This window comes from Myotis daubentonii, chromosome 7 (genome assembly GCF_963259705.1).
Source record: "Myotis daubentonii chromosome 7, mMyoDau2.1, whole genome shotgun sequence".
NCBI classification, from domain to species: Eukaryota; Metazoa; Chordata; class Mammalia; order Chiroptera; family Vespertilionidae; genus Myotis; species Myotis daubentonii.
This window is the reverse complement of record NC_081846.1, coordinates 86,032,377-86,046,506: the sequence shown is the minus strand read 5'-3', so window position 1 is coordinate 86,046,506 and position 14,130 is coordinate 86,032,377. Positions and strand designations below refer to the sequence as shown.

The following is a 14,130-nucleotide window of genomic DNA, read 5'->3' as shown; positions in this document are numbered from 1 at the left end:
AGCCACGCCAATGGAGCTTGTGTGTAAGTGTACACTTTTGTGTACAGATGTGTGTGTACACGTCTGCTGTGGAGGACAGCCCGTTTCCTGCTGTGACCACTGCCTGGGCGCAGCCAGACCTGCCAGCTAGATCCGGGACAGAAGAGGGTCACTCCCTGAACCCCCTCAGAGGTTGTCTGACTCCTCCCCCATGCCCTGCGGTGCCCTGGTTTGTGCTGGTTCCTGGGACAGGCCAATCGTTGGCCTGGGGAGCAGGATAGGCGGTTTCCCCTTGCCTGGGGCGGGTCAGACCCCAGGACCCTATCCCTCCTGCCCTGTCCTATATGCCCCCCAGCACCTGCCAGGCGGTGCAGAGGGTATCATGGCTTCTAGTGCCGCCTGGGACATGCCTCCTATGTAAGTTCCCATAATAAACTCTTTTTGGAGTTATTCAAGTATGCTCACATTGTGAACATTTATGGAGCCATACTCTTTCACTTTGTGCTCTTTTTTTGGTACATGTTACATTTTTAAAAACTTGTTTATTGTCTTTCCTGGTGTGCTTAGTACACTCTTAATGTGATGACCGAGTTGTGTCTTCCCCTGCTCTCCCAGCCCTGGGACATGTTCCCAACCCCCTGCCCGAGCGCGCATGTGCTCTGTGCTCTCTCCCAGGCCCGCATCATGTGCAGTGCCCGTTCTCCCCTCCCGCGCCCGACCAGCAGTGGTGGCTTAAGCCTTTGTCCCACGGCGGATGGGCACCCATCAGACTGCAGAGATACTCCCTGTGGGGGCAGCCCAGGCCCAGGGCGCCTGAGTGATTGTCAGGACCCGGCCAGGGGCAGCGTGTGGCCCCCGGGTGCATGGACTTATCCTGGGAAGAACACTGGCCCCTGGAAGGCAAGTGCACCATTTTCTGTTGTGGGTGGGGTGGGAGATATGAATTTTGGACTTTGCATAGTAAAAGTAATGTGACCTCATTTTATCCCTTAAGCAGCGATTTTCAGCTGCTGTGCCGCAAGAATTTTTAAAACATGCAATACCTGACTATTTAGCTAGGGGCACTGATCTCTTTTCCCTTCGATTGTCAAATAAAACATGACAACAGCCAACACATCCACAGCCATCTGGTGTGAATGAATTAAAGTCATACCCCCTTTTTTAGGGTCAGGTCGGCAAAAAATATATATTTTGGTGTGCTGCAGAATTTTAGTAATTAGTTTATGTGTGCCAGGAGACGAAAAAAGTTGAAAATTGCTGCCTTAAGCTGATAATGTGGGATACATTTGTAGCTTAAAAAAGAGGAGGAGATTGGCGACAAGGAGAGGAGGAGGCAGAGGGAGAAACAGGGTCTGCTGTGTCCCTTGAATGAAGACGGTGTCCTCTGGCGGCAGCAGGCAGTGACCCTGGCTCCCGCCGCCCCTCCAGCCCAGCACCTACGACTGGCCTGGCTCCCAGTGCCTCCCAGTCCCTTCCTGATTCTGCCCAGGCCTCACAGTCACAGGCTTCCTGGGGCCTCACCAGCGTGGGGAGTAACCTGGCTTCGGGACCTTTGGGCTTCTCTCCTGGGGGAAGTAATTCGGCCTCTCTCTGGGGAGGGAGTGAGGATGGAGGGAGCACTGCTCTCACGGGTCAGCAGAGGGCCTGGCACATGTGAGGCCCCACAGAAAACTGTTCTTCTACGTGGATGGAAAGTCTGCCTGGTGCCTCACACACAACTCCCGTGTGAATTACTGCCTCTGTCTCATTTGCACAGTATCCACTCAGACATTATTTCTCAAAACCACTGGGTGTTGAGTAGGGTTGTCAGATTCAGCAAATGAAGATATAGAACAGTTAACTATGAGTTTAGGACAAACAATGAATTACTTTTTTAGTGTAATATGTCCCAAATAGTACATATGCTACTGGGGCGTAAAACGCTATTTGTAGTGTACCTGAAACTCAGTTGTAACTGGGCACTGCTGTCCCTGGTACACCTAGTTTTGAGGAGTGGCAACTGGGCTCTGCCTCCCGTTGCTGGTGTCTCCCTCTGCCCCCCGCCCTAGGGCATTCCCCACAGGAACTGGTGCATAACTGAGTGATAAAAACTTCTGTTTTGCACATGGGGCTGGGATGGTGTTGGCTTTGGTTTCATGGTGGAAAAACAAATCCCAGAAAAATGTCAGGTTCAATGAATTAATGAAAAGTCCTTTCAAAATTGTATATACAACCTGATATCAGCAATTTAAGTGTACGCATAAAAATAATGGAAGAAATACATCCAGGCATATTTGGATCAGTATGGGTTGTTATATATAGTCCAAGTGCTGCCCTAGCCGGTTTGGCTCAGTGGTATGTACCTGGCCTGCCACAGGACCCATGAGAGGGCGCGTGGCTGAGCACAGCGGGTAGAGCTGGTCGGCCTGCGGACTGAAGGGTCCCAGGTTCGATTCCAGTCAAGGGCACGTACCTTGGCTGCAGGCTCCTCCCCGGCCTGGGCCCAGGTGGGGGCTTGAGCAGGAGGCAACCAATTGATGTGCTTCTCTCACATTCATATCTCTCTCTGTCTTTCCCTTTCTCTTCCTCTCTCTCTAAAAATCAATGGAAAAATAGCCTCGGATGAGGATTATAGTCCAACTGCCATAAGCCTTACCAGCTCGTGTAAGCGAACGCAGCCATGTTGACAAACACAATCCAAGGCCTGATTTTTACTGACATGTTTACAGGGCCCCCAGAGGGGTGTTTTTCCGGTTGCTCTCAAACCAGCCTGCAAGCTCTGCCCCACAATGTCCCCTCCATTTCCCACCCCCTCGCTAGTGTCTGCCAAATCCTAGCTACGTGGGGAGCCAACGTCCTTGCCAAGGCTGATCTCTCCCGAAATGGCTGCCAGGGAACCAGGGGCTGGTGCCATGCAGAGATGGGAGAGTGGCCCTCCCCACAGCCTCGCTCCTCTGGCCCTGGCGCCCCCTCCCCCGGACTCTCAGCACTGGCTCCTCCCCTTTCCCCAGAGGCTCACTCCATGCTCCAAGTCTTTGTCCACGAAGTCTCCCACCTAGAAGCTTTAGACATTGCCATCATAGTAATGACATTTTATTTTTAAAAAGAAAAGTTATAACAAAAATATACACATCATTCATATATCCACATTTCATTTTTTTCTCTAGAAACTTTAATTGCAAAAATGGTTGGAACATAAGTGGACACAAAGGACCACAGTGACTTGCAGGGAGCCGATGAGAAGAACTGGCCGGCTGGTTTTTATTCTAGAATCAGGTATGAGTTGAGAGCTTTGGCCCGCACATTCTTCATCTCCTCCAGCACCTTGTCTCCTGTCTTCTCCGGTGGTTGTGCCTGGTCTCTCACCTCTCTAAATATCAAAGGGCCGGACAAGGATACATCAGGGCACTCACAGAACATCCACGCCACTCACCAATGCCTCAGTGAAGGTTTAAGGAATATATATATATATATATATATATATATATATATATATATATGATATTAGTGGTAATTTAGTTGCTAGTGAAACACTTGGCTAAGTGATTCAGACCTGGCTCTCATCTCACTGCACAGTTTCTTAGCACGGCCAAGTTGCCTAAAATGTTCAGTCTCCCTTTCTAGATGTAAAAATGGTGGCGACCCCCATCTCCTAGTACTACTGCCAAGTGGAGAGAGAAATGATTCACAGACATCCTAGCACGCTGTCTTCTGAATGCTCAGTTGGCTTGTTAAGTCTTCATGTTTGTAAATAAAGTTGGCACACAATATCTCTGACTCAGATGAAGACTCCAGAAAGGAGAGGGGGCTAGAGCCAGAGTTAAGCACCTGGATGAGTAGTGGCTGACTGGAGCCCAGAACTTTGCTGGGTGTGGCAAGGAGTTGTGAGTAGAACTTTCTCAGTATCTGGGAGGAAATGATGAGTGCATTTGGTCCAAAGGACAGATGTCTAAAGATAGTGAGCTCAGTCACATGATCTGCCTAGACAGAAGAATCTATACTAATAAAAGGGCAATATGCTAATTAGACCAGACATCTTCCAGACATCCTTCTGGACATCCTTCTAGACAAAGCCACAGTGGCAGGGGCCAAGGCAGAGGTGGTTAGGGGTGATCAGGCCGGCAAGGGAGGGCAGTTAGGGGAATCAGGCTGGCAGGGGAGGGCAGTTGGGGGCGGCCAGACTAGTAGGGGAGGGCAGTTGGGGCAATCAGGAAGACAGGCAGAGGGGTTAGGGGTGATCAGGCAGGCAGGCAGGCGAGCAGTTAGGAGCCAGTAGTCCTGGATTGTGAGAGGGATGTCCCAGATTGGAGAGGGTGTAGGCCGGGCTGAGGGACACCCTCCCCCACCCCACCCCACCCTACCCCACCCCACCCCACCCCACCCTCTGTGCACGAATTTCGTACACTGGGCCTCTAGTATATTATAAAATCAAGTGATTCTGATACATTTTCTAAAGAGGGTGAAATGCAAAGTTCTGCAAATGCCTGGTAGTTTTGCAAAAGCAGAAATATCTGAAAATGGAGAATTAAAATGTTCCCTAATACATATACTTAGAAAATTAATTGGTACCATTTTATGGAATCATTTAAAAATATATAGGTCATGTCTTCCTTTAAAGGTATTAATGACTGAGTGATATTGTGAAAATCTAAGGAGTGTTGAATGAAGTTAGTCTCACAGTTTCCTGGACATTTTACATGATTCCCTTAGTGGGTATTGAGAGAGCGGAGGTCACCACGAGGGTAGCAAAGGATCTGTCGGTTAATCACAGCCAGGGAGGGAGAGCAGATGGTTCTCTGCATTCATGAAAATAGTATTTGCCAGAAACCAAACAGACAGCAGTCTTCCTGGGGAGTCAAACACCACTGGCAAGTTCCTTTTGCTCTGTCCCTGCCTGTCCGCGCTCTGTCTGTGTGTGTGCCTGACAGCGAGGCTGAGGCTGAAGGAGTGAGGAAAAGGAACAAGAAGGACAGAGAAGACAGAACTGAGCATCAGACAGTGATAGAGCTAAAGAGACTTTCTGAGCCAAAAGAACCTTTGAAAATCATCTATGGGATATTACCTGTTGGAATTCTAGTCAGCCAATAAAATGATAATTATGTTGACAATTTTAACACATGAAAAAATATACAAAAACAATTTAAGCTGCAAAATATTTGAATTCAAAATGCATGGCTATGTTTATTAAAATGTGTGAAATATATGTGTATTTTGAAAAAACTGGAAACTAATTTGGTGTGCAAAATATGTTGTTTATTGTTAGTTTATTTTGTTTGGTAAAGTAGCTAAAATACATTTAAAAAGGAAAAAAGATATACTACTTGGGTGGATATATAAAATAATAACTTCTATTTCATTTAATAATAATTTGATAATCCAGTGGCTTTAACATTAGCTTTGCAGGATGAAAAACCAGGTTAAAGAGCAAGTAAGCAGAGAGGTACTGGATATCCCTCACTCATGGGACAAGCTATTCTATGTTGAGGGGTAATTTTTGAAGTAGAAAATAAGTTTTAATTTAAAACTTCTAGTCAACTGCTTGGAAGCTGAAACAAAATGCTGTGCAAAGGGCATCTATTTGCTGAGGTGTGGGAGGTTTCATGGGCTATGTAGAGCAACATGTTATTTTATTGGTAATTAATTGATCAAAACAGAGCCCACTGAAATTCTACTTAAAGTTTTTATTTCCTAAATTTCCTTTTAGCGGACACTGCCAAACTATTTTCTGAGAAGAGCTTGTTTCTTTTTTTCCTCTTTTTTACCTTTATTGTTGAAAGTCTTACCTATGTCCTCCTATTTCCCCCATTGACCCCTTCTAGACTGCCCCCACTCCCCACCCCAGGCCTTCACCCCCTTATTGTCTTTGTCCCTGGATTATGCATATATGCATACAAGTTCTTTGTTTGATCTCTTCCCACCCACCCACCCTCCCCCGCCTTCCCTCTGAGATTCAACTGTATGTTTCATGCTTCTATGTCTCTGGATCTATTTTGTTCATTGGATTTCACATATGAGTGAAATCTTTTGATACTTGTCTTTCTCTGACTGGCTTATTTTGCTTAGCACAATACTCTCCAGGTCTCTCCATGTTGTCTCAAAGGGTAAGAGATCCTTCTCTTACTGCTGGATCTTTTTTTTTGGGGGGGGGGGTCTAAGAAGCTCTTTCATCATTTATTTTGAATGATAGCTCTGCTGGCTATAGTAATCATTGTTTCAGATCCTTGTTTTTCATTACCTTGAATACATCATGCCATTCCCTTCTGGCCTACAGCATCTGATGAGAAATCCGCTGACAGTCTTATGGGAGTTCCTTTGTAGGTAACAAATTGCTTTTCTCTTGCTGCCTTTAAGATTCTCTCTTTGTCTTTAATTTTTGGCATTTTAATTATGATGTGTCTTGGTGTGGGCCTGTTTGGGTTCTTCTTGTTTGGTGCACTCTGTGCCTCCTGGACTTGTGTGCTTTTTTCCTTCACAGGCTATGGAAGTTTTCTGCCTTTATTTCTTCAAACACGTTCTCTATCTCTTCTCCTTCTGGCACTCCTATTATGCAAATGTTGTTACATGTCACGTTGTCCCACAGCTCTCTTAAGCTGTCCTCCTGTTTTTTAATTTTTTCTTTTTGGTTCTCTGAGTGTGTGATTTATTTCTACCCTGTCTTCTAACTCACTGATATGAAGTTACATATCTTTTCTCATGCTGTTGAGCATCTTTGCCATCATTATTCTGAATAATGGGGGCCTTGACTTACGAGTGTCCCGACTAACGAGTTTTTCGAGATACGAGCCATCTCTCAGCTGATTTTTTGCTTTGAGTTGTGAGCAAAAATTCAGGTTATGAGCCAGCTTCAGATACCCCACTGCTAGTTGGTGCAGTGAACATCACAGTGAACGCCACAACATCAGCCCAGCATCACGTGTCTCACTCATTCACTTTAAGATTTGACATACGAGTAATTTGAGTTATGAGCTCCGTCACAGAACAAATTAACCTAGTAAGTCAAGGCCCCACTGTATCTGATAATTTTCTTATCTCCATTTCATTTATCTCTTCTTCTGGAGAATTCTCTTGTTCTTTCATTTGGGGCTTGTTTTTTTTCTCCCCATTTTGGCTGCCTGTTTGGATTTGTGTCAATGTATTAGGTAGACCTGCTATGACTCCCAATTTCTGGTGCAGGACAATGTCAGACACTCTTTCTGACTGGCCCTGAGTACCCTGTTTGGAGCTATCAGCAATCCACAGCTTGTGGCTCCATCTGCTGGAGCTTGGTGCCTTTGGAAAGGACCAAGATGTGCACCAGGGTCTGGTGAAGAGCTTATTTCTGTAGGTCTCTGAAACCATCACAAAGACACCGAAGGAAACCCACACTACTCTAAGACATGTGGGCATTCCTTTAAACAAAGGCAGGGCCTATAGCCTTGGCTGGACTTGTGAAGTGGTTAGAGCATCAGCCAGTGCACCCAAGGGTCTCAGGTATGATTCCTGGTCAAGATAATATACCTAGGTTGAAGGTTTGATTCCTATCTGAGCGATGTGTCTCTTTCACATCTCTCTATTTCTCTCTCTCGTCTTCTTCTCCCTCTCCCTCCCTGCCTTCCACTCTCTCTCTAAAAAAAAAAGTAAAAAAAAAAGTCAGAGCCTCCTAAAACACCCCAAACACATTTAGAAGATGAACTGAGAAATTTACAACACATATAAGAAAAGGTAATTATCTTTAATATATGAAGGACTCTTACAAATAAATAAGAAAAAGATACCATTTCCTATAAAATAGTCAAAATAAGCCCCTCATTAAAAAAATAGTTGATAAGCTAAGGAAAATGTAATATCTTTTGAAAACAAAAGAAGTTAGAATTAAAACAAGAAAGATGGACATTTAAAAATCTATCATATTGGTAAAGAATTAAAAACATTATAATATTTTGTTAAGGGCATTTGAATGTGGGCGGTCCTGACCTCTGCTGGTAGGAGGTATGCTGATGCACTTTGTGGGCAGCAATTAAATAATATGTATTAAAACTTTACAATGCACGTTGTTGTAGCATTAACATTTCTGGGAATTTATCCTAAGGAAACAGTCTGATAAGTTTGCAAGAAATTATGGCACAAGGATGTTTACTGAAGCACTACTGGTAACAGCAAAACATTGAAAAGAATTTACATGATCATCATAAGAGGGTTGGTTAACTAAATTATGGTACATCTACCAGTGAAATATAATGATGTGTGTTTGTATTTATAGATATATGTTTATGATATACTAGTGGCCCAGTGCATGTATTCATGTACATTGAAAGAAAATTAATTAGAAGAAATATTTTAATATTGCTCTTTCTCTATAATAGAAGTGTCATAGATGAAAGAAAGTTAGTAAAATACATATGAAAATAATATATAAGTTGATTAATAAATAAACAATAATATCAATAATATGTGAGCGTGAGGCAGTCTGCATTTCTATTGTGCCAATAGTTGGTCTTCAGATATATTCTATCAATGATGCCACTTTTATTCAGCCTCAGAATGTCAACAAAAACAATCAAATTCATGATCGATAATGACAGATTGAAACACACATGTGCGATTGGTGCCAGCAAGAGCTTTATATGTATCACGCATGCATGAGTCAGTGTTTATTTTTATTTATTTTTATTTATTTATTTATTTTTAAAATATATTTTATTGATTTTTTTTACAGAGAGGAAGGGAGAGGGATAGAGAGTTAGAAACATTGATGAGAGAGAAACATTGATCAGCTGCCTCCTGCACACTCCCCACTGGGGATGTGCCCGCAACCAAAGTACATGCCCTTGACCGGAATCGAACCTGGGACCCTTGAGTCCTCAGGCCAATGCTCTATCCACTGAGCCAAACTGGTTAGGGCTCAGTGTTTATTTTTAAATTGCCGGAGAAACCAATATGGCGGCATAGGTAAACACCAAAATTGCTGCCTCCTACAACAACTTTACAAATACAACAAAAAGACAAAATGGACATCATCCAGAACTACAGGAAGGCTGGCTGAGTGGAAATTCTACAACTAGAAGGAAAGAGAAAAGCACACTGAGAGTCAGGAGCTGAGGAAGTAAAGTGCAAAGGTACGGAGGTTCAAGTGTTCACGGAAAGGGGCTGGTACCGGAGGACACAGCTGTCTTTTTGAATCGGGAGGGAGTCACAAGCTCCCGACTGCTCTGAACTCCAGTTCCAGGAAGTCTCTGGGGACCCAGGACTCATACTGGGAGAAACCGGACTGTCTGGCAGCAGGCAGAACTCAGAACTTGAGGGCGGCTTTCCCTCAGAGGTGCTTGCAGCAATTAAATTACCCAGACACTGAGACGCGTGGCCCCTTAGGACAGGGCTGAGGATCTGCCATAGCTGCTTGCTCCGCCCTGTTGATTCCTTGAGACCCCGCCCCACCCAGGCTGTGGCAGAGGCTTTTGCATATGAATGCCCTGGCCCTTTGCAACCTGAAAAGTACCTAACAAATTACAGCTGGGCCAGACAGACCCAGAACTTCCAAGAGAAGGCCCAAGGCCCCACAGCAGCTTGCATTGCTCCACAGGTGGGCCTCATCTGGGCACCTCCAAACTCCAAAAAAGGAAGGGGAATCTGCAGATCTTTTCATAGCTCCTGCTGGGTAACCTCAGGCAGAGACTAAATTAGCACCTCCTTAAATCCAAGAGCCAGTGTACCCAGTGGTCAGAGTGGGACCATCCAGATTACAACTCCTCAGATCCATAGGGACACACTCGGGGGGCAGACTCAGTGAGCACCAAAGCCCCACTGAAGAAAGTCTTGCCCCAGAAGGGTGTCTTCAGTACAGAAGTTCTCCCACTGCAGACATAGCTGATTCTCACTGCCAATTGGCCTGGAGGTCAATTCCTCCCAGTGATACCTACAACAATCAAGGCATAACTACAACAAGACTGTGCACAAAGCCCACAAGGGGGTGCACCAAGAGTGTCCACCTCAGGTAACTGGGGAGGCTGAGCCACTGGGCCCTATAGGACACCTAGCACACAAAATCACTCTGCCAACACAGGGAAGCATAAAAAATGTGGAGACAAAGAAACAGGTCACAAATGACAGAAATGGAGTAAAGCAAACGACTGGATATAGAGTTCAAAACCACGTTTATAAGGTTTTTCAAGAATTTTATGGAAACCGCCAATGAATTTAGTGAGACCCTGGAGGATATGAAAAAAGACCAACTAGAAATTAAGCATACATTGACTGAAATAAAGAATAATATACAGAGATCCAATAGCAGACAAGAGGATCCCAAGAATCAAGTCAAAGATTTGAAATACGAAGAAACAAAAAATACCCAACCGAAGAAGCAAAAAGAAAAAAGAATCCAAAAATATGAAGATAGTGTAAGGAGCCTCTGGGACAACTTCAAGTGTACCAACATCTGAATTATAGGGGTGCCAGAAGAAGAGAGAGGGCAAGATATTGAAAACCTATTTGAAGAAATAATGACAGAAAACTTCCCCTACCTGGTGAAAGAAATAGACTTACAAGTCCAGGAAGCGCAGAGAACCCCAAGCAAAAGGAATCCAAAGAGGACCACACCAAGACACATCATAATTAAAATGCCAAGAGCAAAAGACAAAGAGAGAATCTTAAAAGCAGTAAGAGAAAAAAAGTTAGTTACCTACAAGGGAGTACCCATATGACTGTCAGCTGATTTCTCAACAGAAACCATGCAGGCCAGAAGAGAGTGGCAAGAAATATTCAAAGTGATGAATAGCAAGAACCTACAACCAAGATTACTTTATCCAGCAAAGCTATCTTTCAGAATTGAAGGTCAGATAAAGAGCTTCACAGATAAGAAAAAGCTAAAGGAGTTCATCACCACCAAACCAGCATTATATGAAATGCTGAAAGGTATTCTTTAAGAAGAGGAAGAAGAAAAAGGAACTCTTACCATTTGCCACAGCATGGATGGAACTGGAGAGCATTATGCTAAGTGAAATAAGCCAGTCAGAGAAGGATAAATACCACAGGATCTCACTCATTTGTGGAATATAATGAACAACATAAACTGATGAACAAGGACTGATCCAGAGAGGGAGAGGCATTGATTGGACTGTCGGGCCTTGGAGGGAAGGTAGGGGAGGGTGGAGGTAAGGGGGAAAGATCAACCAAAGGACTTATATGCAAGCATATAGGCCTAACCAATGGACACGGACAACAGGGGGGTGAGGGCATGAGCGGGGGGGGGGGGGTGAGGGGGGTTGGGGGTAACGTGGGGATAAGGACACATATGTAATCAATAAAATATATTAAAAAAAATTGCCAGCGTGTGTCAGTGAACTGGCCAGTCGGTCAGTCACTTAGCCTTTTATATATATAGATTGCTAAATAAAAGTGTAGCCCAGCTGGCATGGCTCAGTGGTTAAGCTTTGACCCAGGAACCAGGAGGTCACAATTTGGTTCCCGGTCAGGGCACATGCCTGGGTTGTGAGCTCAATTCCCAGTGTGGGGCATGCGGGAGACAGCCAATCAATGATTCTCTGTCATCATTGATGTTTCTATTTCTCTCTCCCTCTCCCTTCCTCTCTGAAATCAATAAGAAAATATTTTTTATAAAGTGTAAAAGACCAAATAATATGCCCTAATTGGTTTAGCTCAGTGGATAGAGTGTCGAACTGGAGACTGAAGGGTCCCAGGTTTGATACCAGTCAAGGGCACATGCCTGGGTTGTGGGCTCGATTCCCAGTGTGGGGCATGCGGGAGACAGCCAATCAATGATTCTCCCTCATCATTGATGTTTCTATCTCTCTCTTCCTGTCTGAAATCACTAAAAAATATATATATTAAAAAAGACAAAATAATCTGAATAATATGATTGAATTTTGGTAAAACATATGTACATTTATTTACTTAAATAAATATTTGGATGGCCATACATCAAAATGTATAAGTTACTGCTTCTAGGTGGTAGGGTTATGTTTTTATTTTATATATATATATGTATTTTTTTAAAATGTGTTTTATTGATTTCAGAGAAAGGAAGGGAGAAGGAGAGGGTTAGAAACATCAATGATGACAAAGAACCATTGATCAGCTACCTCATGCACACCTTCTACTAGGGATCGAGCCCAAAACTCGGGCATGTGCCCTGACCAAGAATCGAACCATGACCTCCTGGTTCATGGATCGACCCTCAACCATTGAGCCACACCAGCTGGGCAGTTTTTGATTATTTTTAATAACAAAAAGCATTTTTTTTAAATAAAAAGAATTTTTAAAAGTATACCTGGAATTTCAAACTTATGAACCATATGAACGACAGGTGGTTATGTCCATTATGAAAATATTAATCAACACCAGTTTCTTAAGGATGATGATGCTTGCTTAGCTGGCTGGCCCCTGATATAGAGGCCAAGGGAGACATTAACATTTGCCAAGCATCTGGTTCACATCTAGCAACTCGCTTGGTGTCTTCACATTTGAGTCTTATTTAATCCTCACAACTGCCTCGGAGAGTTTGCTTTCTGTGTATTACCAATGAGGAAACTGAGACCCAGCTACTAAAGGTAAGTAACCTGGCTGGCGATCTCACATGTCATAAATGGTGGAGTTGGGACTCATAGGTCTCATTTGGCTCCAGAGCCTGGAATGAAACTCCCCTCATATGGGATGAAACTCCTTCAGCTATCAATAAGAAACAAACACATCTCTGAGATTAATTGATAAGCAACTGGAAAAGTTGGATTCAGTTTTTAAAGGCGTATTTGCTAACAGCATTTAAAGGAATGCAGCGTGCCTAAAATAAAATACATATCTAATTACCAAAAGCATAGGAAACCTCTTTCTCTTAAAACCCGAGATATGTCGATTCAGACAACATGACAGTTCTGTGGTTCGTGTCGGGCAAATTTTATCCAAGGCCACCTCTTAGTAGGCATAAAAGCATCCACTTACTTCTCCTTTTTGGTGTCCTTGTGTTCCAACATAGGGAATTCCACTTCGATCATTTCTGGAGTCAACATAATTTCTATATTCTGTTCACAGAGCTCACTGAAAAGGAATAAGAAAACTGTTTGGCTGGAACAGTTTTTCCTTCCCAAAATAAAAGAAATACTGAATCATTTAAGAGTTATGCAACTCCTGTGGTCTTCAATGTTAGTTCTACCTACTTGTGTTGAGTCCATGTTAAGAGAAGCAGAGGGCTGATAAATTGCTTTCCACCAATGAACAGTAGTAGGAGTCATTATTTATAACCAGAGAATAAAAAGCAATGTTTAAAACAGGATTACAGAATTCATGTTCTTTTCAAGTGTACATGGAACATTTACCAATATTGACCATATCCCAGCCTGTAAAGAAGGCCTGAGTGAGTTCCAAAGATTGAAGTCATTCAGAGTACAATCTCTGCCCACAATGGAATTTGAATAGATTTCAACTGCACAGAAGATAACTAAAAAAAATCCACAACTGTTTGAAAAATTAAACAATATGTTTATAAATAATTTATGGGTGAAAGAAGAAATGAAAGGGAAAGAGCCTAGTGTTATCTGTGGTCTGCTATCCCTTAGGCCGGATTCAGCAGGCTTTTTCTGTAAAGGGCTTGCAGGTCACACAGTCTCTTGTGTAATTGCCAACTCTGCTTTTGTAGCATGAAAGGAAGTAGAAAATACTCAAATAAATGGGTGTGGTTATGTCACAGTAAAACTTTGTTTACACATCAGTAAAACTGATGACAGGAGATCAGCTATGTCTCAGATACTGGGCATTTCACTAATTGATTATTTACATATAAAAATGCTTAAGTGCGCCAAAACTGGTTTGGCTCAGTGGATAGAGCGTCAGCCTGCGGACTGAAAGGTCCCAGGTTCGATTCCGGTCAAGGGCATGTACCTGGGTTGTGGGCACATCCCTGGTGGGAGATGTGCAGGAGGCAGCTGATTGATGTTTCTCTCTCATCGATGTTTCTAACTCTCTATCTCTCTTCCTTCCTCTCTGTAAAAAATCAATAAAATATATATTAAAAAAAATGCTTAAGTGGGCACAGTGATAGGAGCTTCAAGGACATATTTCCGCTGGCTGTTGGATGCTTATCAGTGAAATTAAATGTAAGTGCCTTGGTTTCGGGCCTGTTTTTTTATCCCTCTCCAAGTCCTACCTGTCATTCAAGTACTGACCCAAGTCTACACAACCACTGAA

General features: G+C 43.4%; 1 protein-coding gene across 1 annotated transcript in view; it reads right to left on the bottom strand.

Annotated features, from left to right (window-relative positions):
• Positions 1 to 3,152: 3,152 nt before the first annotated feature.
• CFAP221 (cilia and flagella associated protein 221) overlaps positions 3,153 to 14,130 on the bottom strand; it is a 97,548-nt gene continuing 86,570 nt past the window's right edge. The window contains exons 22-23 of the mRNA XM_059702516.1: positions 12,889 to 12,984; positions 3,153 to 3,328 (exon numbers count right to left, since the gene is read on the bottom strand). Of these exons, the coding sequence (XP_059558499.1) occupies positions 3,220 to 3,328; positions 12,889 to 12,984 (205 nt within the window). The 3' untranslated portion in view covers positions 3,153 to 3,219. The remainder of the gene's footprint in view (positions 3,329 to 12,888; positions 12,985 to 14,130) is intronic.